Genomic DNA, 26,410 nt, shown 5'->3' with positions numbered 1-26,410 from the left:
GGTTCATATATATATTTTAATTTTTTCTATTTTATATAATTTTTATATGTAATATGTAATTATATATAAAATAGTTTTGTATTATATGATAAATTACTAATCAATATAATATTAAATTTTAAAATCTTATATCATTATAGTTTATTGTATTAATAGTTATACTGATATTATATCAATATATATTATAATATACTACAATATATTATCATTATAGTATTATATACTACATTAAAATTGAAAAATTGTACCAAATCGGATTGAAAACTGGTAAAATCAGAGTAGCGGTTTAGAAAGACAACCGGTGCGTAATCAATTTTGAAAAATATAAAACTAGTACATACTAGTTCTCTCCTAACTTTTGTTCAAAACTAGACCGGATCAGACCAGTTACACCTCTACTAATTAAGAAGACGGTGCCATTTCATCACACGCACATTAATAAATCAAGTTTTACAATGAAGCTAATCCTTCAATGATAATAAAGTACAATGATCTACACAGAATATTACAAGAAGCCAACAATTACAGCTGTGAATTTACATATTAGGATAGGCCCTCAAGGAAAACAAACAATTACAATAGCAACTATCCAAGGCAGTTTCGTCAACTTCATTACAACCCTCCACCTGGATTTAGAAATTAAGCGTAACTTGAGCTTCCAACGTGAACGTATAATTGTCTAAGCTATTAGGAGAAATTTACACCAAATATTATTTACATAACATGATTTCCTTTGTAATATTCAAATTTTAAAATTTATTTTTTTAAATTAAATTATATCACATATGGGTCTGATATAAAAGTTTTCAAATAAAATTATTCAATTATCTATATAAAAGTACACCCAAATTAACATACGAAACAACATCCGAAGCAACAATTCAGATGTACAAATTACAATGAGGACTAGAAGTAGTGGCGGAACCAGAAATTTTTCTTGGGAGCAACTTTTCTACAGCATAAGATATTTATGTAAAATGAAAAATATTACAAGGTCATAAAACATAACTGTATATAAAATTAAAGCTAGATAATTTGCCAAATAATATAGAAATAAAATTTTAAAAACACAACTTAATGTCTATTTCAGATTTTTTAAGAAAATATTTCTTAGAATAATATTCATCCATTATTATTTTTGTAAATATCAAGTATTTAGAAATGATTTTCTTCATAAAAACTATCAAGTGATATTTTAAAATGTCATATTTTATTCTAATATTTAAACTAGTTTATCAAATTTCATGTAAAATATATCTATTTTGTTGTCACATTAAGTACTATAGGATACTACAATTGAGACCTTAAATAAAATTTTCCTTACTCAATGAAGTTTAGGGGATAAATCATCTTCATTATTTTTTTTATAAATAATCAATCTCAAATGGTTTTTCTTATGTTCTCACTTTGGATTCTATATTAAGAAACTTAATATTATATGATAAAAAATTTTGGAGATCAATGTTAATAGTTTATTGTTATCCTAATCTTAGCTTTAATTGAATTTTAGTAGAGTCACATCCTTAAAAATAGATAATATATAGAAATTATACAAAATTTAGGGGTTATAGGAAAAAATTAGAGAGAGACATTTATATGTATATTGAAATTTTAAAAAATTTTAAAAAGCATATGGAATTAAAGAAATTATAAATTTTTTTGTGGGGGATAATTTTTATATACATGAATTTATAAATAAAATTTAGAGACTATTTTAGATTTTGAAAAAAAATATTGAAAGGCCATATATGTGCCCAGCCCCTTCAAACTCGACGTAAATCCGCCACTGACTAGATGGAATAAATGGGATAATAGAAACCCTAGATTTGCAAACTCCTCAAGTCTCCTAGGTTTTTGCCCAAGACTACAAGAGAATAAAGATTTATTAATTAAAAGATTTTATAAAATTATTCAAAAACTCTAGATATAGGCTCAGGCTGTACCTTAACCAGTTCACAGAGGGGCCGGAAAACTGTCATGATTAGATGTTGATCATGGAGAGTGGTAGAGGCGTCGATAGAAGACCATGTTAATTTGGACATGATCAAGCCCTATGCATACAGAAATCTAGAGAAATCAACTTCAAATCAGAGGTGTCATGACGGAGATGGTGACAACGACAAAAAAATATGCTTGACCTAGCTTTGGACGAAGATAGAAAAATGGCGGAGTACTGTGACCCACTGACAGAGTTCGACACACATGAAGGTTTGATCTGAGAGAGGGTGACGGAAAAACTGAGATTTTGGGATGAAAAGTGATGTCTGAAATGCGGGTGAAAGAGACAAAAGGGAGGGTACTTGAAAAAAATTGAAATATTTTTTCAAGATTTCAAACGAAGTTACAGTACAATTAACACATCAGTTCATGCTCGAAGTTCATGCTGGACTTCATTTCCATAACTTTATAATAAGGCAAGTGTTATAATTACAATTAATTTACAAATAAATTTTATAAAAATAAATTTATAAATTGATGAAATTTCTTACGATATCTAAAATTTATGTTATAATTAAAATAATTTTATAATGTGATATATCACACATTAGTTTATAAATTTACTTTTATAACATCTTTTTATAGTTAAAATATTTCCCTTAGATAAAGGCAACAATCTGCTCTACTAGTGTCTCTTGGTCGATGCGTAACAACATTTTCTACGATTTCATGATGGAGCACATAATTTCATTTCCTTTGATTGATTGTCAAGCATTTGGGATTATATTTAGAGAATTACTACAATCATAAAGACGTCTTACAAAAATAAATTTACAAACTAACATAGTTTTATATAATACATTATATTTACATTATAAAAAAAATAATTATATAATCTAACACATTATACATCTAGTCACATTAATTTGTAAGTTTATTTTTATAAAATATTTTATGATTAAAGCATTTTTCTTATATTTATATTATTTGTTTTGATAAAAGTAAAAATTCAATATAAAAATACTTACTATTTTTTTAACTATAATTCTAAAGTTAACGACTCTTTTTTTAACTATAATTCTAAAATTAACGATCCCTTGATATAATATCTCATTAGAGGTTTGCTACGGATCAGCCACTATTCACAGCTGATCCATAGCACACTTTACGTGTAAATTTATTTATTTATTTTTAAACACAGAGCCGACGTCTTTTATCCCTTCCCCTACCGGATTCCCTCTCTCAACTCATGCACCCAACCCCGCCGTGCGCCACCTGCAGCTCCACCGACCACTTCATCGGCTCTCCCTCACACCGGCGACCTTCCAATTACCTTTGACAGTCCACGGCAGCCCCCACGCGCAGGCTCCCCTCTCCTCTCCTGAAATGGGTCTTACATGAATTTAGCCACCATGCCGCCGTCGTACGCCAGCCCAGCCACCACCACCGAGCCCCACGACCTCCCAGCAACCCCCACCGTCGAACCCAAGTCACAACAACCCTCTCCTCCCTCTCCATCGCATCTCACAATCCGAAATGGGTCTCTCCCTTTCTCGCCACCATGCTGCCGCCGTACGCCAACCCAGTCACCACTACCGCGCCCCGTGACCTCCCAACAACCCCCACCGTCAAACCTAAGTCCCTCCAACTCCACCGCCCTCTCTCAGCCCCCTCCATGCTCAGCCATCCCTCTCATTTGGCCTAGATGGAGGTCGGGTGGGGGTGGGGGAGAGGATGTCGACGCCTGGTGGTGGGGGTGGGGGTAGAGGAGAGGCAGGGGCAGGGGGCTTGGGTGACACACGGGGTAGAGAGAGGGAGAAAAAAGACTTGGTTTTGTTGTGGGGTATTTTTGGTCATGAGTAATACTACGGAGCCACAACTGTAGCAGGAGCACACCTGCACACCATACGTGGTGTCATTTTTATTGTTTTTTTTCAAAACGTGTGTTTTGTTTTGCCCGGTTTAATTTTCTTCTCCCATTTGAATTACCCTCGCGAAAAACCTCATCCCTCGCCCGCGTCGTGTCATGCCGTCACCTTCCTCTGCCCAACACCACCGGCGACGCTATCGGTACCGGTGGAATCAGCCACATCGCGTATTCCTCTGTCGCCAAGCATTCCGCATCACGTACTCCTCCCTTGCCAAGCCAGCAGCACATCGCGTACAAAACGTGCATTTGACCTCTGTCGGCCACCCAGCAGCGCCATCGACCACCTCGCCGGTGACCCTCTAGCCACCTTCGAGCCTCCACTAACCTGACCAAAAGCGGTGTAAAAATAACACCTCCCCTGCATCTGTGGTCGAGCCCTCCTCTTCCAATGTGTTTTTGGTTGCTGATTTTCCTGTTCTTTAGATGTGCTTTTGGTTGCTGATTTTCGTGGGTCTTGATTGTTGATTTTTGTGAACTTTGGTTGTTATTTTCATGGATTTTGGTTGCAGTTTTTGTGGATTTCGTGGGTTGGGGACAGCCAAAGCTTTGTTTATTTATGCTGAAGATATTTGCCCGTGAATATCAACAGCGAAGTGTATGTGCATGGGGGATAAAGCGGGGGAATTGGTTTGAAATTATTTGGTTTGTGTACTTGTGGTGATCTTTGGCCTAGACAGCTAGCTGATGTGAGCATATTTGAGTATATATATACCAAAAATAAATTAAACTGTGATAATCTTCTTCTTCTCTTTTTTTTTTTTTTTTTTTTTTGTTGACAAGTAAAACAGAAATGGGCATATTGGATGGTTTTATTTTCAAGCACGTATTGATTTCTACCGTTAAAGTGAGGATGCAGGAAGCTAAATTGGCCAAGGAGAAGATGCATGGGCTTATGAAATTAGCTTGTGGTCGCCCATTGGTAGTCAAACAAAACAAGTCTTTGGAGGATGAGGAGAGCTCAGGTGGAAAGAAGCAGAAGCTAGTTGAGTTTAATGTTGATTATTGATCCGAGTTGGTAGCATCAGTTTTGAGTCAAAATTCGGTGCATGCCTACACCGAAAGTATATCTATAGCTGAATTTTTTTCATCTTGAGGTAGTATTCTTAGTTCAAAAAATATTATTGGGTGCTGATGTTAAATTGCATGGCTGTGTTCAAAGTTCTGCTATTTTCGGTGTATTGAATTTTTTTTTTTGTATCATCTGTATTTTTTACCACAGATAAACTCATCACCCATTTTATGGGAAGTGAAAATTTGTGAGAAAGGATTCAGTCTGTTGGGCTGGTATGAGCTGCCAAGTTCAAGGTTCCTTGATTTAATGTGCAGACACTATGTTCAAGACAGTTTGAAGAGGCTGCACGTTGGTGAAGATTTGTTGACTTTAGAACGATGGCTTTTGTATTTGTTTGTAGAGTATTTCATATCCATTTGGTTATGTATTAACAGCCATAATTTGTATATATGGAATATGGTGACAAGTTTGATGGCCGGGAATTGTATACGTCCAATATCCAGTCTGCATTATTTCTTAAAGCAAGAATATGTATAGCAGGAATTTCCAGTTGACAAAGTCTCACGGCTTCAGTTCTGTGGTTGTATTAAGTATGGGTTCTGACTTACCATACTAACATTGCCTTTTTATATCCAAAAAGATAACTCCAGCTTCAGTTCATTACCAGATGAGGATCATAAGCACTCAAAATCCAACAATACTTAAAGTGCATAAACATATAAAGGGGAATTAATTACATCCCTGTTTTGAGCAATGTCACTAAAGTAGACTTTGCTAAAGGCTACAAAGTCAATTTCATTGACAAAATTTCTTCTTTACACGGATGGGTACAATTTACATGGTCGGGGTTCAGACCATGTGAACTTCAAAATAACAATGCATAACCAAAAAGAGTACATACACTGTACTTTACATAGAATTTAGACAAACCAAAAAGAGTACATAGAATTTCTTCTGTTTGGAGCATTTGCAGTTCTTGCAAAGAAAATGACAGAAGAAGCTCTGTTAGTTTCTTTCATGCTTGATAAATTTATACACAGAAAAATGTATGCCATGAGAGTCAACATCGGCAACATCTACACCCCAATGCCATTAGTTTCTAGCAAATACAGTGAGCAAAAAAAAATAAAAGTAAATAGACAAAAAAAAAATTGCAAAAAAAAATTTGCCCAAACCCTAGAATCACTGATTTTTTACCTTCCCACAGATTTGAAGGATCGATGTTGGTGGACTGAGGGTGGCTTCGCGTCGGTGGACTCCCCCCTCCCTCGCGTCGGTGGATTGTGGTCGGGCTAGCCTCGGTGGACTGAGGTCAGCTTCGGCTCGATGGACTCACGGCGACTTCGCGAAGAATAGACTGAGGGCTTCTCGTCGAATGGACTGAGGGAGGGCTTCGGGACTGATCTCCTCGAGAGAAATGAGGTCCAGAATGTGGGGAGGGTTCAGGCCGCTACTAGCTTCGAGGGATGAGATCAGAGAAGACACAGAGCTTTAGAGGAGATTCGAGAGGGGGAGGTTGTGGGAGATGACGAGCGAGACGAGGGGGAGACTAGGGCTGCGCTACCCGGTGGGGGGATGGGTGACGGGAAGCTGTTGAAATCGAGAGAAGGGAGAGAGGAGCCAATACGAGAGAAACTCAAATGTTTGCCATCGTGAGAGGGAACGGGAAGCTGGGAGCCAAGGGGGACAATTTCGTCTTTTACCTTAGTGCCACGTCAGGTGTGCGCCGGCTGCTCCCAAATAGGGGCTGCTCCCAATAATATTTCTTTGGTCATTTTACTCTATGACACGTAAGGTGTGCAGGGGCTGATGCCAATACTTTTTCATCTCGTTAAGAGTCATTCTATAGAGCATCCTACACCGCATATGTGACGTGGCTTTTTCTTCTTCTTCTTCTTCTTCTTCTTTTTTTTTTTTTTGTCAAATACTAAAACGAGCGTTTTTGTTCCACCCTCATTCGAAATTTTCTTCAGCTCTCCCAGTTTGAAATTTTCCCCAGCTCCACGCGCGTCAAATGCATGTTCGTGTGTGCTCAACCGTGCCAGCGTCCTCTTTCGTATTCTCTCTGAACCACCGACGAAAGCTTCATCGCCACCAACAAGTTGTTCTTTATTCACTTTTTACAGATCGATAATGCATCTAGCTCAGCTTTCTCTCGCAAGGTATTGTCCAAAATCTGCTTTTGGTAGCTTTTGCTTCAAAATCTGTTTTTTTTTTTCCCTTTTGTAAGATGCCTTGGCTCTCTAAATGGAAATGTTTCAGATTTTTCTTTTTCTTTTTTTTTTTTGTTTTTGTTTTTAAAGAACTCATTTTTATGTTAGCCAATTGCCACAAGCCAATGGGATCTTTCGGGTAAATGATTTACATGAAAAACCCAGTGAAATTTCCTAACTTGATTTGCTTGAGGTGATAGGACTTTTGGTTGCATTTTATCGCATGGAAGCAAGCTATTTTGCCTTCGTACTTCGTTATTAACATATGCTGCGAATTTATTCCTGCATCTATATTACAGTTTCTAGCAGTGTATAAAGAGAAGCCTCAAAGATCTGTAATGTTAACTGAAAAAATTGCAATGTTATGATTCATTGCCATGTTATTACAGTTTGGTCTGCAATGTTTAACTACAACAAACATTGCGGTGAAGCCTTAGTATGGATTCACTTGTTAGTTAACAATGCAGTTAAAAATTGCATAAAGAGAAGCCTCTAAGGTAGAAGATGATTGCCATCATTGTTAGAAATCATGATCAGAAATATCTCAAGGTAGAAGATGATTGTTGTTTGGTTATAGCGCTAAATTATCCTGAATAAGGTTATCCTTGCTCTATTTCAGGACTAGTTAAACGTACTCAGGCCCATTTGCAAGTTGTACAAATCTATCTAGTCAATTATTTCTGATATCTACAATATCAGCAATTTGTTTTTTACCTGTTTTGAGAATTTTCTTTCTTGATGCCACTAAAATGTGTCTAGCTAGCTAGCCTTGTGACACATGCATGAGAATTTATAACTCTTTCAGTGTATCGACTTTGACTAAATTGCTTGTACATGGGAATGTCAGAATTCACTCTTTTTTCTCCCCTCTTAAATGCCTGATTTCCCTCCAAGTCATATGGTCCTTTACTTTCCTGGCGCAAGTTATCATACTTGCCAATTTGCCTGCATCAAGTTCCTGGATCTAGATGTTTTCAAAGGCATGCTCCAAAGTCCCAAAATTGGGTCTAAGATAGGTGGTCAGCATGTGTTATCACGTGCATGTAATCCAAGATTCGAGACTTTCACTTATTAAGAGAGAGAGAGAGAGATCTGCAGGGACAGAAATACCATTGATAGAAGATACAAGAGGAATGAGTGGTTATTCATGGATGATTATCTTTTACTTTTAGGGCTCTGCAGAAAAAAAGCTTTTACTTTGGTCATGGGTTGCTGTGCTTACTCATTAGTCATTCTTCTCTTTGAGATTTCTTTTAAAAATTGGCAGGGAAAAAAGTTTTTTTAACGAATTCCTTTGTATATAAAGAATATTTGTGGTGCTTGTTCTCCAGTTCAAATATATTTATAATATTTATATATATACACACACTACCACACAGCTGAATAGAGGTTCCCCCACTACTGCAGCATGAATTACTATATCACATAAACCTAAGCTAGGCTAGAAGAATGCATGCTTGGGGCATTCTCGAGACATGATTCTGATTATTCTTATACATACATCTATCTAATTACTTTTACAATAATTGGTTGGCTTTGCAGACATGCAAATTTGGTAAATCTTCCCGACTCTTCCTTTCCAAACTTTCTTCTTTAGATCAAATAAAGGATTTTTTATCGAAGTGGGTTCTTTACTTGTCTTAATCCACGATGCATTTGCCTAACAGTCTAGCAAGAGCATTAGTTCAGACCTTGCCTTTGCTAAAAAATTAAAGAAAGAGATCATGAAATGTCCATGATTATAATAGAGCAGTAGCTATAGCTAACAGGCTTGTGAGGAGAGAGCTAACATGATGATCTCAACTTTCAAGAAAGGAAATATATTAAGCAATATCTATGACTTTTGACCACTGATGATGCTATAATACTAGACTCACTACACATTTTTTATGGGTTGATTGACTTTTGAGAAGAAGTAGTACGTACTACGCAAACAAACACATTACACGTTTTTTTACGGGGTTATTGCTAAAATAGCTTGTTTTTGTTTTTGTTTTTAGACAAGTGGTGTTGCTAAAATGGTTTTTGGCATCGTTCTAGGTATTGAAAACAATCCTACTAGTATGGAAACAAGTTCTCTCTCATTCAAAATCTTGACCAGCTTACCTCATACGGGAATGCCTTAGTGTGCATAGCTACAACATTACACTTCCTTTTCTTTATGGTAAGAAATCCTCACCTTATATCACCTTCTTCTTACAACTAAGAGATCTTGAATTTGTGTATGTGTCATTCTTAGTTGTAATAGCTTGATGGGTGAAGAGGAAGATAATTGGCCACCCAAGCCTTCTACATCGACATCACCAACCCAAGTATGATACGCATTGGTCATTTGGATATCTCGGAGTGTACGTTTGATATTTCCATTTAGTTAACATATTTTTTTATTGTTGTATTATAGGGCTATCATGGTCCCATAAATCCATACTACCCGACAATTATGATGACACCAAATACAAATTCAAATCCATATCTGTACCATTGGACTAGCCAGGTAGATGCCCTCTTTTATATATATTTTTTAAAATTTGTATTTATATTTGAGGCTTTTTAACACAGGACCTAATTGCAGCATCCGTCGATGCCACTTGTTGGACCGACTATGTCATACCCTCATTCAAGTAATCCTAAGGAATTGAGAAGATTTCAAGAGACTGGCCATGTAGATATCCTATTTAATTTTTTTTTTTTAATTTTGCGTATGTGCATTTGAGTCATTCTAACACTGTGCATAAATACAACATCCATATATGCCACATCTAGGAATGATTATGCCATACCCTCCGTTGAGTAATCCAGAGGAGTTGAGGAGATTTCAAGAGACTGGCCAGGTAGATGTCATTTTTATTTTTATTTTTTATTTTTTAAATTTCTTGTATGTGCATTTGAGGCTCTCTACCAATGTAATTACGTAGAGATAGGTGTTTATATCAGACAACGTATGAAAATCTTAATCATTAGTATGCTGGTCAACTATTAGTGTGATATGTTATTGACTAGACTATGCCCATGTTTCTTGGCAGCATTGTGTGGCTAGACAGGCGATCGCTAGATTTTTTGGCAGCATCGTGCGATTGGACTTGTACAGAATTTTTTGTGGATATAAATATTGGCAGCTTCTATAGATAAACTTGGCTAGATGATTTTTTGGCAACATCGTTTGACTGGACTTATATAGAATTTGTTGTGGATATAAATATTGGCAACTTCTGTAGATAAACTTGGCTAGATGATTTTTTGGCAACATTGTGTGACTGGACTTGTATAGAATTTGTTGTGAATATAAATATTGGGCGCTTGTGTAGATAAACCTAGCTAGCTGATTTTTTGGCAGCATCATATGACTGGACTTGAATTTTTTGTGGATATAAATATTGGCAGCTCGTGTAGATAAACTTGGCTAGAATGTTTATAATGTTTTTGTGGATGAGGATTATATCTATAGCAACTCTTTTCCTTGGATAATTTATCTCCTTTTAATGTAACGTTGCTTTCAATGGATCATTTTGTGGCTGGAGTCCAAACATTTGTTTCTTAAAGTTTAGAGAGGCCAAAAAGTAATCATATTGAAGCTTAGTTTGACATTATGTTCATATCTAGAAAAGAAGATGGACTGATTATCCAATATCATGGGATGGATGAGGCTGGAATGGTAATTTACGTGTGCCTAGGGACTTCAGATTTCAGAATAATAGACTTGGGTAAGAGTAATCTTTGATGCAACTTGTACAGATGCAGATCAGATATAGGGGTGTGAATGCTAAATGATTGCTTTCTTTCATGAACTCTATTTGCAGTATCATGATTGATACTACAGTGTACTTAGAGGCACAAAGCTTAAAACATGTTCAACTACTTCAATCACTTGATCATCGTAAGCAAGTCTCTTACTATTACAATACAAGCAAAAATGTTTGTACGTACCTTTTTCAACCCCTTGGTTATTAGAATTTCTATAAGCACTTGTCCCATATATACCTGTGTTATGAACGGAAAATTAAGAAGAATTGTTACAAATTACAAAATAAGAAAATTAAGATACAGAAAAAGAAGACAGATGGTTATATAAGAAGAATTGTTATTGATTACAAATGTAACTCCTCCTTGGGGGCTGAAAGCTATCCTTTATGTGCCACCAACTTGCGATTAAAGGCAACAGGTCAAAATGGACTTGAGTCCTTTTGGGATCATTGTTGTAAAAATAAAAATAGAACAGCTTAGCTAACCTAAATACAAGTTCGAATCTCCCCATATGCTCTTGCTTATACTGAGGGTAAAGGGACCCACTCTCATTTTCTCAAAAAAAGGGGGAGTAAAGAACCCCTCATGACATGCTCCTTCAAGCGCTTGCTTTTTTCTGATGATTGGACAGCTGACTTGGGTGATCATAAAACTTCGTATGAGCAGCGTTTGCACTCTAGACCTGTACTGAGCCCGACCAAAGGAACAAATTGGTTGTAAGCTGGTTAAGATCCACAAAATATAAACAGTTCACCGCAGTTTCTATGGTATAGCATAAAAATATACCCCATAAAATGCTTTACACTTCTAGATGAGAAGACGGATTATACAAAACGATCGATATGCATAAGCACATTCTAATAGCCATTAGAAAGTTTCTGATTTGGTCATGTAGTGGTGAGACAGTAAAAAAGAATTCACACTTCGTCATCATTGCATGTATCATCAGCTTCATTTATAAACTCCTAATTGGAACAATTGCTTATGACAAATAACATAAAATATAACAGCTATAGTAATTCTCAAGGCCAACACATATCAAAGCCACCTGAAAATATCACAAGACAAATGTAAATAAACTTTAACAAGTCATGACTGGAAAAAGGGTACCAGCCAGATCAAGATGTGGAATGTGGCTATATATTACCAAACAGCTTCTTGCAAAAATCCCAAACACTCTGAGATGCAAAAGGGTAATATTTACCATTTTATCATGTAACTTGCAGTAGGCACGACACAAGTTATCATTGTAAAACAAGAATTTTCACTGTAATTTTTTGATATTTAGTGTCTACTAAATATTTTTTGAAGAATAAATATGCTGCAAGGATATCATGTAACTTATGTAAAATAGTAAATATAAAAAAGTATGCTGCAAATATTGTAACCAGTGGCATTTTTACACATAAAAGAAAGTAAGCAATTTTCAAACTATTTTTCCACACATTACATGAGAAATAACATTTGGTCATGCAGCGGTGAGAGTAAAAAAGAATTTGCACTTCGTCATCATTGCATGTATCATCAACTTCATTTTATAAGCTCCTAATTGGAATAGTTGCTTATGACAGATAATAGTGGGTGGACTCTCAGTAACTTATTCCCAAGGCAAAGAATGCTGAGTCAATGACGGTTCCATAGTTCTAGATTTATAGAAATAGCACAACTGGGTACCTGTTTATTTGGTTGAAACAATTTTATTCAGTAGTATAATGAACTGACTTGAGAAATACTATTCATAGATTCTTTAAATCAGCCTTCAGTTTGAGGATGAAAGACCACAAAGTTAACTTGCTGGTGTTGAGGGACCTGACATCTATATGACGACCATAATCTACCACAGAGAGGTCCAACTCCAAGGTGATTGTCATGGCTAACCCAGAGGTGCTCCAAATTCAGTTTACTTGATTTAGAATCCAATCTTGTAAGCCTTTCTAAAAGGTAAAGATGATGCGGAAATAAATTAACACATTTGTCCACTTTCTTGCTAGCTTATACACGGGATCATCCATGCTCACATGAGTTCTCCAATAAGGCCCTCGGCTTACATATATCCACGATCTTCTGCCATCCAATAACTTCCAACACCACTTGCGTGCAAAAATTCATACAAAAAGATAAACATTGCTGAATATCAGAAATTAATTATGAAAAATAATGTCATTGTTTCCTAGCTTGAACACCTCCCACCACAAAAATTGCCGTGTTAAATAAAGCCCACAAGTTGACTACAAGGAAGTAGGCTATATGTTCTATATTCTGTCAATTTTTGTAGTGTTTGGTCACACATTACAGACACTCACATATGCAACTTTTCAACTGTCCAGAAGAAGAGGAAATGGTATTCACTTACCGGTGGCTTAAGCAGTTCTTGTTACCAACCTCTCCCGTTCATCTAGTTTTTTTACCTTTATAATGCCAAATAGAACTTGAAACCCAAAAAATGCACAGAAGACGTGCTATAGTTGCAGGAACCCAAAAAGAAACAATTTAAGCAAAGCACTGAATAAAAAAGAATGAATAAAAAAAAAGTAAACAATTTAGCACAGGACATTTTTGTTAATTGATATTACCCAAGAGCTCCCAGGACTGCTTTAAAAAAGAAAGAATAAAAAGCTCCATATTCATTATATAATGATAAAATCATTTTAATTTTTAGTTTATTTAATTTTATCTTATTTTATTATTCTACCAATTATATGTTAATTAGTAAGGAAACACTTCAGGTCGGATGAGTGTGAAAAAATTTTTCACACCGGCCAATAAAAAACAGCCACATAGGCTATTATTATTAAGGAGCTAAAATGTACCTGCATGTAAAAGAAACTCTCCCTCTCCTTCTCTCCCTCTCTCTCTCCCTACCCCGTCTGCGTATATCATGTTGCCCTAGCCCTCTCATTTCTCTCCCTCTCCAACTCCCATCGGCACTCCTCCATACCTGCACTCGATGCTGACGAAAGTCCCAAAACATCTTTGAGTATGAATCGATACCCATCTCTCATTCATTATCTCTCTCTCTACCCAACGTGTGCAAACGCCCTATGTTAGTTATTCTATTGTTGGATATGAAAATTTATAATCTGGGCCAATGTCCCAACTAAGAGAAGAAGCTTTTCTGTACAAAGATTATATTTTGAGTTTTCGCTACTATTTTTGCCACTATGAATAGACTTGTCTGGAAATTGTAGAGTTAGTAGCTCATTGACAGCAAAGAATTTGGCAAGTGTTTTTTTATTGTTTCCTATTGACGATTTTCTTGATGTGCCCTTCTTATGATATATACTCATTTTCATCTCCCTCTCTACTCATTTTCATCTCTCTTTCTCTATCTTCATTGTTTAACCCTTTAGTTTTTTAATAATTCTTTCTATTGGTTGGTTATTGTTTCAATTCTTGATTTACCTCCAATCTCCAGTTTTACTTGGCTTCAATATTCGGTTCTGATTCAATAGTTATATATTTTTTTGAAGTCCAAAATCTGAAATATTTTTAAAGAGGTTAGTGATCTAGATGATTGTTAATGGAGATGGGATAAGCAAATGGGGGAGGGAGATGGGGGGAGAGAAGAAGAGGGAGAGCGTGTTCTATATGTGGGTGCATTTTAGTTCCTCAAATATAGCTTACGTGGTTGTTTTCTATTGGCCTCTACGACTCACCTAACGTTCAACTCTCTCGCTGATGTAGATTTTAGGGAGTGTATATATGGGACTCCTCCAACTTCTCCCAAACTACCATATCTTCGAGCTCTCTCTCATCTTTCATTACCTTATCCGTAACTCTCTCTCTCTCTCTCTCTCTCTTGCTGTCCTGATTGCAGGTAAGTTCAATATTAGGACTTTTTTCCTTCTCTCAAATTTGCGTGTACTCATTGTTTATAGCAAAAAGTGCTAATTTCGTAAGCATGAACATTTCTACTTCACTTGTAAATAGAAGCGGATGATACATCTTACACCGATGACATGTAATGTTTTTGATTTGCAAGATAAATTAAAAAATTGAATCTTATAAATTAAATATTCTCACATCAATAACATATATATATAGATGGTACATTGTCTACGTTAGCTCTAGCCTCTAGTTTCCTAAAAGAATCAAGGATGATTCATTTTAGTATTGTTTTTGGAGCTCTCCTTAACATGCATCATTCTCACTATAGTTAGATTTGTGATCAATGTAAACATTTTTTATATTTATTACGCTATTTGCTTTTTATTTAAAGACATTACATATTTGCGTACTATGATTTGGGTGCTTGGGTACTGTGTGTCTCCTATGGGAGTTTTATTGGGATATGGTGGTAGAAATAAGATGTATATGCGATTTTTTAGCAATGGGATTCTGCTTGTTTGGATAGTGAGATGAGATGATATGATTTTAGATGAAAGTTAAAAAAAATATTGCTAGAATATTATTTTTTAATTAATATTATTATTATTTTAGGATTTAAAAAAAGTTGAATTGTTTATTATATTTTGTGTAAAATTTAAAAAAATCATAATGATTAAATAAGATGAAACAAAATAATTTCTAAATCCGAACAACCCCTTAGTTTAAGTATGGGTGGGTATATGAATATACATGGATCGTGTATAATTCATATACCCACCCATACTGGATCTGGTAACTTGTGTTGGGGCTTGATGAACGTTGAACTGATTAATTTTGATTCTAACTTGTTTTGTTGTTTGTATTTTATTTTGAGAAATGATACATACACAAAAAGATTATACAGAATAAATTTACAAACTGTTGTGATTTCATGAAATTCATTAGATCTATTTTATAATAAAAGTAACTTTACAATTTGACGTATAATATCAAACTACATTAGTTTGTGGGTTTACTTTTGTATAATTCATTTGTGGTTAAAGTACTTTCCTTTTATTTTTATTTGCCTCTAGAAAGAGAGGAGGCAAAAGAAAAAGTGATGCTTATGTCTTCTGTTGTTTAGTTTTTAAAAAGTTTGTTTGGCTACATAAAACCAAACTATTTCATCTCATCTCATCTCGTATAATTATTACAACTTTTTTAAATTTTCACACAAAATATAATAAACAATTCAATTTATTCAAATTTCAAAACAAAACTAATATTAAAAAATTATTTTATTTAACTTTTAAAAAAATCACATCTCATTTGAACTGTGTAACTAAATAAGTCGAGAACCACCTTTTCTGACAAGTAATTCTATGAGGTGTAGAGAGTAGTTCGTAATAAAACAATAACTAAAAATAATATTTTGGATGAATACTTTGCTCTCTCATAATGGTATGGAGGCGTCCTGCCTTATATTTATAAACAATACAGTTGATTACAAGATAACAACCGAATGATCCTCACTTAGTTTGAATTACATTTATCATATCTCTCTCAATATTTGAATATATAAATTGTATATCTCTAGGAGTGATCTTCTCAGATTTATGTTTATCTTTGTGTTTGACTTGGTTTGGAGCATTATCACTTACACACCCCCTCAAGCAAAGCAAGGCAGCAGCCACATGAAGCTTGTCTTTGAGTAAAGTAAACCGTAATGAAGGTAAAGGCATTGTCAACACATCTGCCACTTGATCCTTCCCGGAGATGAATCGGACATCCAACAATTTCTTTGATGCATGTTCACATACAAAATGATAGTCCAATTCTATATGCTTGGTACAGGCATGAAAAACCGAATTAGCTGTCAAATAGGTGGCGCCAATATTATCACACCAGAGTATAGGAGCGTGGGGCTGGGAGATGCAAGCTCACGACAAAGAGATTGTAACCATATGATCTCAACTATAGTATTTGCAATAGCTCGATACTCGACTTCCGTACTAGACTGAGCCACTGTGGTTTGTTTCTTGGAACTTCAAGTCACAATATTATGACCAAAAAAGATGCAATAGCCGCTGGTTGATCGACGATCATCAGGGGAACCTGCTCAATCCACATCGAAATAGGCGATAAGTTGTGAGGTATGACTTGGTCGGATAAGGATGCCATGATCGATCGTGTGTTTCAGATAACATAATATGCATTTTACTGCTGTCCAATGAACTGTCGTTGGTCGATGCATAAATTGATAGACTCAGTTAACGGCAAATGAAAGATATTGAAGTGCTCCAACTATGCTTCTGTCCAGTGTTTCATCTTCAAAGGCATCCCCGGTAAACATGGTCAGATTATGAGTAGTGGACATTGGAGAAGCAACCGGTTTAGCATGAGTCATGTTTGTACGATGCAAGAGGTTGACAATATATCTATGTTGAGAGAGGAAGAGGCCTTCGGGTACACAGTGAGTCTTAACACCAAGAAAATAATGAAGAACTTCAAGATCTTTGAGAGCAACTTCCATGCCAAGAGACTGAATAACCGAGGACACCACAAGTGGAGAAGAGCCGGTGATTAATATGTCATCCACATATACCAGAATGTAGATCATTATTTGTGCACTTTGATAAACAAAAAGTGAAGCATATGACTTTGCATTGGTAAAGTCGAGAGATAGAAGCTTATCGTTGAGGCGTGAATACCAGGCCCTGGGTGCCTGTTTTAGTCCATAAAAGGGCCTTATGACGCCTACATACATGGTTTGGATATTGAGGATGTATAGAGCTAGGAGGTTATTGCATATATACCTCCTCATTAAGAAATCCACAAAGGAAGGCATTGGTGATGTCAAGCTGTTTGATGCACCATTGTTGACTCACGACATGAGAGAGCACCAGGCGAATAGTTGTGGGTTTGACCACTGGACTAAATGTGTCTTGAAAATCCAGTCCTTCTTGTTGATGATACCCTTTAGCCACAAGACGGGCTTTATATCGATCAAGTGTGCCATCCGGCTTCGTTTTGATTTTATAGACCCAACGACATCCCACCACATTCATGTTGTTGTGTGGTTTAAAAAGTGACCAAGTGCCATTTTTAAGCAATGCATTGAACTCGGTATTCATGGCCTACCGCCACTCCACATGTTTAGAAGCATGAGTGAAGGAGGTTGGTTTAACCAGAGATAAGTCACCAATAGCCATTAACGCTTTCGGCAGAGGATAGCGCACACAACCATCATGATACTGCTTGGGTTTTGCAATGTTATTCTGGAGTTGAGTTTGCATCGGATGAGCTAGAACGCAATGGAGGATTGACTGTTGCATTAGGTTGAATTGACTCTGGCGTTGAAAGTATTGGTGAGGTAGTCGTATGTGAAGGTTCACTTGAGACATGTGAGGGTGGGCTAGGAGGGTCGGGTGGAGGTGAAGAGGGTGTTTCAACTGGTTGTGACACACGAGGAGAGGAGTTAGACACTTGGAGTGTGGATGGTAAAAGGATTGGACGATCTGGAACGATGATAGACTCGTGTATGGTTTCTTTAAAGGGGGAAATTAATTCATTAAATATGACATATCAGGAGAGGAACACTCGGCCAGATTTGGATTCAAGACATTTGTACCCACGGTGATATATCCAAGAAAGATGCAATGTTGAGAATGAAACTATATTTTGTGACGATTATAGGGATGGAGATAGGACCAACACTCACACCCAAAGACACGTAGAAACGAGTAATTTGGTTGTTGTTGAAATAATTTTTCCAACGAAGATATGTGGGACAAGATGGGAGTGGGCAAACGATTTATAAGGTAGCAAGCCATTTGAAAGGCTGAGTCCCAATATTTATATGGTACAGACGCATGAGAGAGGAGGGCAAGACCAGTTTCTACGATAAGCCGATGACGTCGTTCAATGGAGCCATGTTGTTAGTGAGTGTGAGGACAAGTAATGCGATGGTGAATCCCAAGTGTATTAAAAAAATTTATGAAGGCTTCGGAATTCACCACCCCATTCAGTTTGAACCATTTTAATTTTTGTGTTAAAGAGACGCTCGACATGTAGATGAAAGGAGCGGAAAAGGGGTAAAACATCATATTTATTGGAGATAGGAAATAACCATGAACATTTACTGAAATGATCAACAAAAATAACATAATATTTATTTCCTTCAGAAGATAAATAAGGAGATGGTCCCCATACATCACTGAAAGAAGATCTAAAGGGCCTTTGGAAGTGGCCGTGGACATAGAAAAAGGTAATTGATGGCTTTTGCCTTGTTGGCAAGCAGCACATACACCATCAACTTTATTTGGTGACAAAGGTAACGAGAATTTTGAAACAATGCTATGAACTAATTTCATGGAGGGGTGACCAAAGCGAGCATGCCAAGTGGTGAGTGGAGCGCTGGTGGTAAGGAGTGCTTGGGACTTGAGATGAGCATACACGGTGGAAGGGAAAGGATATAAACCAGATTCAGCCTTGCCGCACAACAGTGTTCTCCTCGTAGCCTCATCCTTGATGCAAAAATGATCCCCATGAAATTCAATGAAAACACCATTGTCAGTAGTGAATTTACTTACTAAAATTAAATTCTTTGCAACTAAAGGCACATGCAAAAGATTTTTCAATAAGAAGGAATTATGAGTGGAAGGCAATTTAGATGAGCCAACATGAGTGATATTTAAACCTGTACCATCACCAATTTGAATTTGGTCTGGACCATGATATGGCTCAGCATTTAGGTTGAGGTTCTGAAAGTCATTAGTGAGGTGATGAGTGGCTCCAGAGTCAGCATACCAAGTTGCCTCATTGTTGGAAGGAGCAGTAGCCATGAATGCAATAGGTGTGTGTTAAGTGCTCTGAAAATATTTATCAAAGCGATACCAGCAAGATAGTGTAGAGTGACCAGATTTACTACATACTTGACATTGGACGCGAGACGACTGAGAATTGTTGGTGGAGTTACCTTGACCTCGACTGCATCCACGGTTACGATTGTTGGAGGGATAACGTCTGCGGTTGCCATTGTTGCGGTTATTGGATTGGTTTCCTCGAGATGTTGCAAAATTGGCAAATGCTACTGCCATGTCAACAACAAAGGTCTACTGCTCAAGCCGCACCTCATAATTCAATAGGTGGTCGAAGACATCATCAAGTGTCATAAGATTTACCCTTGTCGTAATGGACATAATAAGGGGATCATAGGCTGTGTTAAGACCAGCCAGAAGATAGGGGACAATCTCACATTCCTCCAATGGTTTGCCAATGGCTGCAAGAGTATCAGATAGGTTCTTTGCCTTCTGAAAATAATCTGTGATTGAGAAGTCACCTTTTTTAAGAGTAGAGAGCTGCAACCTGATGCGAGTAATCCGAGCTTGGGAGTGAGCAGAGAACATGCGCTCCAAAGCTAACCAGACTTTACGAGATGTGGAAAGGCCAACGATTTGAGTGAGGACGCCTTCGAATAGAGAGGATACCAGCAAACTTAGTATGACTTGATCTTGCTGAAACCATCGTGTGAACAATGAGTTGGGTAGTGAAACACCCCTATTGACAAATCACTTTCCAAATCAAGCAACAATCTTCTCTATTTTTGTAACAACATGATTTTAGGAAATTAACATTTACTTTGTAATTACCATATTCAATTAGTTACCTTAGATAGACTTATTCTTGTATCTATTTATTCAAATAATGTCTCAATGTAAAAATCAAGTGAATGAAATACAAAAGTTTGCATTCTTGACATGGTATCAGCCTAAAACCGATCCTCCCTCTCTCGTGTTCATGGCTTTCCCTTCCAACCCTTCTTCATCTCCATACCTTCTCCATACCTTCTCCACCCCTCCGATTCTCCTAGCCTTATTCTTGTATCCGGTCTCCTCACCGGTGACAACTTTCCCAAATGGCAAAAAGTCATGACCCGTGCCCTTAATGCCAAAAACAAATTAGCCTTTGTTGATGGCACTCTTTCCCCACCCGAACCCACCTCCACAGATTACCCACAATGGAACCAAACTAAAGATATGGTTCTTACCTGGCTCCTCAATTCCATCAGCCCCTCCATCACCAACTCCCTTGAATTTCATACCGACCCACGAGCAGTGTGGCTTGATCTTCAGTCACGCTTTTGCCACGGTAATAATGCGCGAATTTATCATCTTAAGCGAGAGCTCTCTTCCCTACAACAGCACACCCATTCGGTTCATGAGTATTACAACCAAATCAAGCAAATTTGGGATGAACTCAGCCACTTACAACAGACCAATGATCTCAAAGAAATGCAACAACAAGCTGAAGATGAGAGAGTTTACCAATTTCTACTGGGCATAAATGACTCTTTATCCTAACTCAGAACCCAAATCCTAGCCATGGAAACCCTTCCTCCTATCACCAAAATTTTTTCTATTCTTTTTTAGGAGGAACAACAGCGTCTCCTCCATGTACAGCTTGCGACAGCACCGGAAACCCACATCTTCGCCGCTCACTCCAGTGCTCCTCCACGGAAACCCCTGCACTGCACCGAGTGTGGAAAACACGGTCACACCCATGATCGATGCTGGTGTCTTGTGGGATATCCAACTGGACGAGAGCCTCGAGGCAAACAGCAGCCCTTTCTTCTCGGAAAACCCCCTTCCCCTTTCGCAGTCGATGGCTCACCAAGCCTCTCTTTCCTCTCCGATTCCTAGTCTAACACCGGACCTCTACCTCAAACTTCTTGATCTGCTCAAACCAACTCCTCCTGCTGCAAATTTTGTTGGTAACGTTTCCTCTCTCCCTCCCTTTGACAGCCATCGTGACTGGGTGGTGGACAGTCGTGCCACCGATCACCTCTGCCATGATCGAAGATTGTTCTCTTCATGCCCTTGAAGCCAATTCCACTTGGACACTTGAGTCACTTCCTCCTGACAAGAAACCCATTGGATGCAAATGGGTGTTCAAAACTAAACTCAAAGCCGATGGTTCTGTCGAACGATACAAAGCTCGGTTAGTCGCCAAAGGCTATACTCAAGTTGAAGGCCTCGACTATCATGAGACTTTTGCTCCTATGGCAAAATGACTACCGTTCGGTCTTTGTTGGCTGTCGCTACTTCTCGCCAATGGATTATTCATCAACTTGATGTTAATAATGCCTTCTTGCATGGGGACCTTGATGAGGAAGTTTACATAACCCCCCCTCCTGGTTATTGTTCGAAAGAGGAGACTCGTGTCTGTCGTCTCCGCAAATCCCTCTACGGCCTCAAACAAGCCTCCTGCAATTGGTTTTTTAAACTAACCACTATGCTTCTTCATGTAGGTTTTTCTCAATCTCAGGCGGATCATTCTTTATTCACCCTGGTTACTTCTACCAGTATCACTCTTGTTCTTGTTTATGTCGATGATGGTTGCTGGCAATGATCGCTCCCAAATCGAGGTCTTCAAAAGTGTTCTCTCTACACACTTCAAAACTAAAGACCTTGGTCCTCTTAAATATTTTCTTGGTTTAGAAGTTGCTCGCTCACCTCAAAGCATCTTTCTCAACTAACGCAAATATACTCTTGACATCCTCTCTGATAGTGGTCAACTAAGTGCTCGGACTGCTTCCTTCCCGATAGAATAGAACTTAAAGCTTACCAACCACAACGGCTCTCTTCTTCCAGATCCTGCGCCTTATCGTCGACTTGTTGGTCGTCTAATATACTTGACTATCACTCGTCCTGACATTGTTTTTGCAGTGAACATTCTCAGTCAATTCATGCATGCTCCTCGTGCCCCCCACATGCAAGCTGCCACTCGCGTCCTTCGCTATCTCAAAGGTAGTCCCGGCCAAGGCATATTTTTCGCTTCCTCCAAATCTCATCATGTTACTGCCTACACTGATTCCGATTGGGCCAGTTGTCCCACCACTTGTTGCTCCACCACCGGCTACTTTATTCAACTTGGATCCAGTCCCATCTCCTGGCGTATAAAAAAACATACTACAGTGGCCCGTTCCTCTGCTGAAGCCGAATATCGTGCCATGGCCATTACCACTTGTGAACTTACTTGATTGAAACAGTTTCTCATTGATCTTGGTGTCTCTCACTCAGCACCTTTCAATCTCCATTGTGACAACCAATCTGCTCTACATATTGCTCATAATCCTGTGTTCCATGAGCGTACTAAACATATTGAGATTGACTGCCACATTGTTCGTGATAAAATCCGGTCCGACCTCCATACCGCCATTCACACATCCTCTCATGAGCAAGTTGCCGACATATTCACCAAAGCATTAGGTCGGGATCTCTTCCATCACTTTCTATCTAAGTTGGGCATTACGGATCTCCATGCGCCAACTTGAGGGGGCATATTGACAGATCATTTTCCAAATCAAGCAACAATCTTCTCTATTTTTGTAACAACATGATTTTAGGAAATTAACATTTACTTTGTAATTACCATATTCAATTAGTTACCTTAGATAGACTTATTCTTGTATCTATTTATTCAAATAATGTCTCAATGTAAAAATCAAGTGAATGAAATACAAAAGTTTGCATTCTTGACAACCCCCAACAGAGGGCAAGAAAGATGATGGAGGAGTGATACTGCCATCAACGAAGCCAAACAATTGCTGACCACGAAGATACGGCATGATTTGTGCCTTCCATAATAAATAATTGTCTTCGTTGGGTTTAATAGTGATAAAATTGGAGAGATTTGAAGGGATGGCATGTGGGAAGATTGGTCCGGTGGGGGGTTTACTGAAGAAATTGAAGAATCTAAGGCCATGGACCACAAACGTTGGTCTTTAATGGCTCTTGATACCATAAAACAATAAATAAAACTAATATATTTTTGGATGAATACTTTGCTCTCCCGTAATTGTATGGAGGCGTCCTGCCTTATATTTATAAACAATATAGTTGATTACAATATAACAAGATAACAACCGAATAATCCTCACTTTGTTTGAATTACATTTATCCATATCTCTCTCAATATTTGAATTGACAAATTGTATATCTCTAGGAGTGATCTTCTCAGATTTATGTTTATCTTTGTGGTTGACTTGGTCTGGGGCATTATCACTTACAGTAAGCAACCAAATGCAGACAGGGAGTATCCATGCATACCATGCGTTGAGATCTTCCTTTTATTTTATTTTCTTTACAATGGGAGCTTTTCTATTTATCGTGGGGATCTCCAACCTGTTTCAATGGATCTGTCTTGCGTGTGTTCATTTTTTTGCTAAAAATTTAATCAAATCATGGTAAAGTACTTAGTTGTAATGTTTTTTTTTTTTTTTCGTAGGCACTGGTTTGAGATGGCTAATTATACCCCAAAGGACATTCTCGTTACTGGGGCTGATGGTTTCGCTGCATCCCATGTTGTCAACCGAAGTGGCTTTCCTAAAAAACATTCCTTGAAGTTCTTGATCTATGGTAGAACTGGTTGGGTTGGGGGCCTGCTTGGAAAGCTATGTGAGATACAAGGAATTCCTTACGAATACGGAAGAGGGCGTCTAGAGGATCGGTCATCACTTTTGGCAGATATTCGTGACGTTAAGCCATCCCATGTTTTTAATGCTGCTGGTCTGACTGGTAAACCTAATGCAGATTGGTGCGAGTTTCACAAAGTAGAAACAATTCGCACGAATGTTGTTGGAGCCTTAACCTTAGCAGAAGTTTGCAGAGAGCATGGACTCTTGATGATGCATTTTTCTTCAGGGTGTATATACCAGTATGATGCTGCACATCCTGAAGGCTCTGGCATTGGATTTACAGAGAATGACAAATCCAATTACGCCGATTCTTTCTTTTCCAAAACTAGGGCTATGGTAATTTGTTAAGAATCATTGTCTGTTTATATATCTTTTCTGAGATTATGTGTTTGCCCTAATAAGTTCATTTTGATTTTTTAATTAGGTTCAAGAGCTGCTGGAAGAATATGACAATGTCTGCGTTTTAAGAGGTCGGATGCCAATATTATCTGACCTAAACAATCCAGGCAACTTCATATATAAGATTACTCATTATAGCAAAGTGGTTAACATCCCAAATAGCATGACTCTCTTGGATGAGCTTCTACCCATTTCAATTGAGATGGCAAAGCGAAATTTGAAGGGTATATGGAACTTCACAAACCCTGGGGTTGTGAGCCACAATGAGGTTCTTGAGCTGTACAAGCAATGCATTGACCCTGACTTCAAGTGGGAAAACTTCACACTTGAAGAACAGGCCAAGGTCCTTGCGGCCCCTCGATGCAACAACGAGTTGGATGTAACGAAGTTGAAAACAGAGTTCCCCGAGTTGCTATCTATCAAGGAGTCGCTAATTAAATATGTCTTTGGACCCAACATGAAAAACTTCACAGAATAATCAACACTTCTCTGTCTCAGACCTCGTGACTGACCTCTGCGTTTTGCACTAGGTTCTGTGTTCAGCTTCCCCTCTTAACGTTTGTCAGCTCTCCCAATAATTATTCATCCTTAGCTTCATGTCATTATTTCCACTGTTGTATAAGGTCATGAGGATAAAATTCTATTAGCTAGGCCGTCCTCTTCCATTTTTCTCTACTAGTTGTATTTAATAATTGATAATGACCATGCTTGCGAAAAACCAGAAGCCTTGATATCTCATTATCTCTGTAGCTTTTAGAGAAAAGCTCTACCTCTGTCTTCTTTCAGCCTCCACCATCCACCTATTCCCCAACAAAACATCCTCCTCAGCTCTCCTTAAATAATAAGCTTTCTTATAGAGTTTTCTCCCCTCTCCTTCTATCCCTCTTCTTCTCTTCATCTCTCTTTCCTCTCTCTCCTTCCCTTCTAACCTACCACCACTTCTCTTTCTGCTTTTTTATGGCCACCACCCTCTAGTGCATCCATGACTATTACCATTACCGCCAACCTCTAAATCTTCAACTTCCATTTCACAGCTGGGCATCCAGCAGAATGTCTATCCCCTCGGATCTAATTATGCAAATCCAAGCCTTTTGGATCCAAATCTTGCTGCTTGAATTCTCCTCTGTGAGTAGCCTTTCATTGACAGGGAGCTTAGATCTTATTTTGCTCAGGACGAAAGTTGGAGTGGAGATCTCCTTCAGTGACTCCAGTTCAGTCAACCACAGTGCACCTCATTATCATCCTAGTGCATTTTAGATTCACATTGCTCTGATCTTTTCTACGTGTTGTAGCATATCTGTTGTAGCATATCCGTATCCGGACCGCTTAGGTCCGGATTTTACCATCCGGATTTCGGCCCGGATTTAATCCGGGCTGGATTCCGGACCGGGCCGGATAAAATCCGGCCCGTATGAACAGTCCTAGTCAAAGACCGCAAACAAAAAATAATAATGATTTCTCTATTTGTTGTAGCGGCCCTTCTTTTGGTTATGAATAAAGTCACTACGCCAGGAGCTACGAAATTGGGACCCCTTTGGTTGTCCAATGTCTACACTGTACCGAACCATTATGGAATAATTGTTGAGACCCCAACCATTTATACCTTGTTGGTTTTTAATTTATCTGCAATATTATTTTTACCCTGCCAGCTCTTTATTATATCTGTCTAAAAAGTAAAAGCTGTTGGGCTTGCCACATTAATCAAATTAATTATGGCCGTGAGAACCAGAGTGAGAGACAGCAGATCATGATTTTCGGTTTTCTTTTTTTTTTTCAAAATATTTTTTTATAATTTAGAAAGTTAGATACAACATATAAACCATACTACATTAAAAATTGCTAAGAGTTCATATTGCCCACGAGCATTTAATGCATTGAAAGCCAAGAAAATA

General features: G+C 37.8%; 1 protein-coding gene across 2 annotated transcripts; it reads left to right on the top strand.

Annotated features, from left to right (window-relative positions):
• The first annotated feature begins 13,662 nt into the window (after window positions 1-13,662).
• On the top strand, window positions 13,663-26,158 carry LOC122289044 (bifunctional dTDP-4-dehydrorhamnose 3,5-epimerase/dTDP-4-dehydrorhamnose reductase-like). 2 transcript variants are annotated; one of them, XM_043095950.1, is made up of 4 exons: window positions 13,663-13,811; window positions 14,519-14,651; window positions 23,930-24,455; window positions 24,544-26,158. In XM_043095950.1, the coding sequence occupies exons 3-4, from the start codon at window positions 23,943-23,945 to the stop codon at window positions 24,994-24,996; spliced, it is 966 nt and encodes a 321-aa protein (XP_042951884.1). In that variant the 5' UTR covers window positions 13,663-13,811; window positions 14,519-14,651; window positions 23,930-23,942; the 3' UTR covers window positions 24,997-26,158. The 2 variants fall into 2 exon arrangements, with proteins under 2 accessions (XP_042951884.1, XP_042951885.1); XM_043095951.1 differs by lacking the exon at window positions 14,519-14,651 and having other exon boundaries at window positions 13,666-13,811.
• The last annotated feature ends 252 nt before the right edge of the window (window positions 26,159-26,410 follow it).

This window comes from Carya illinoinensis, chromosome 12 (genome assembly GCF_018687715.1).
Source record: "Carya illinoinensis cultivar Pawnee chromosome 12, C.illinoinensisPawnee_v1, whole genome shotgun sequence".
NCBI lineage: Eukaryota > Viridiplantae > Streptophyta > Magnoliopsida > Fagales > Juglandaceae > Carya > Carya illinoinensis.
Note: the sequence above shows the minus strand (reverse complement) of the source record. Positions and strands in the feature narration are given on the sequence as shown.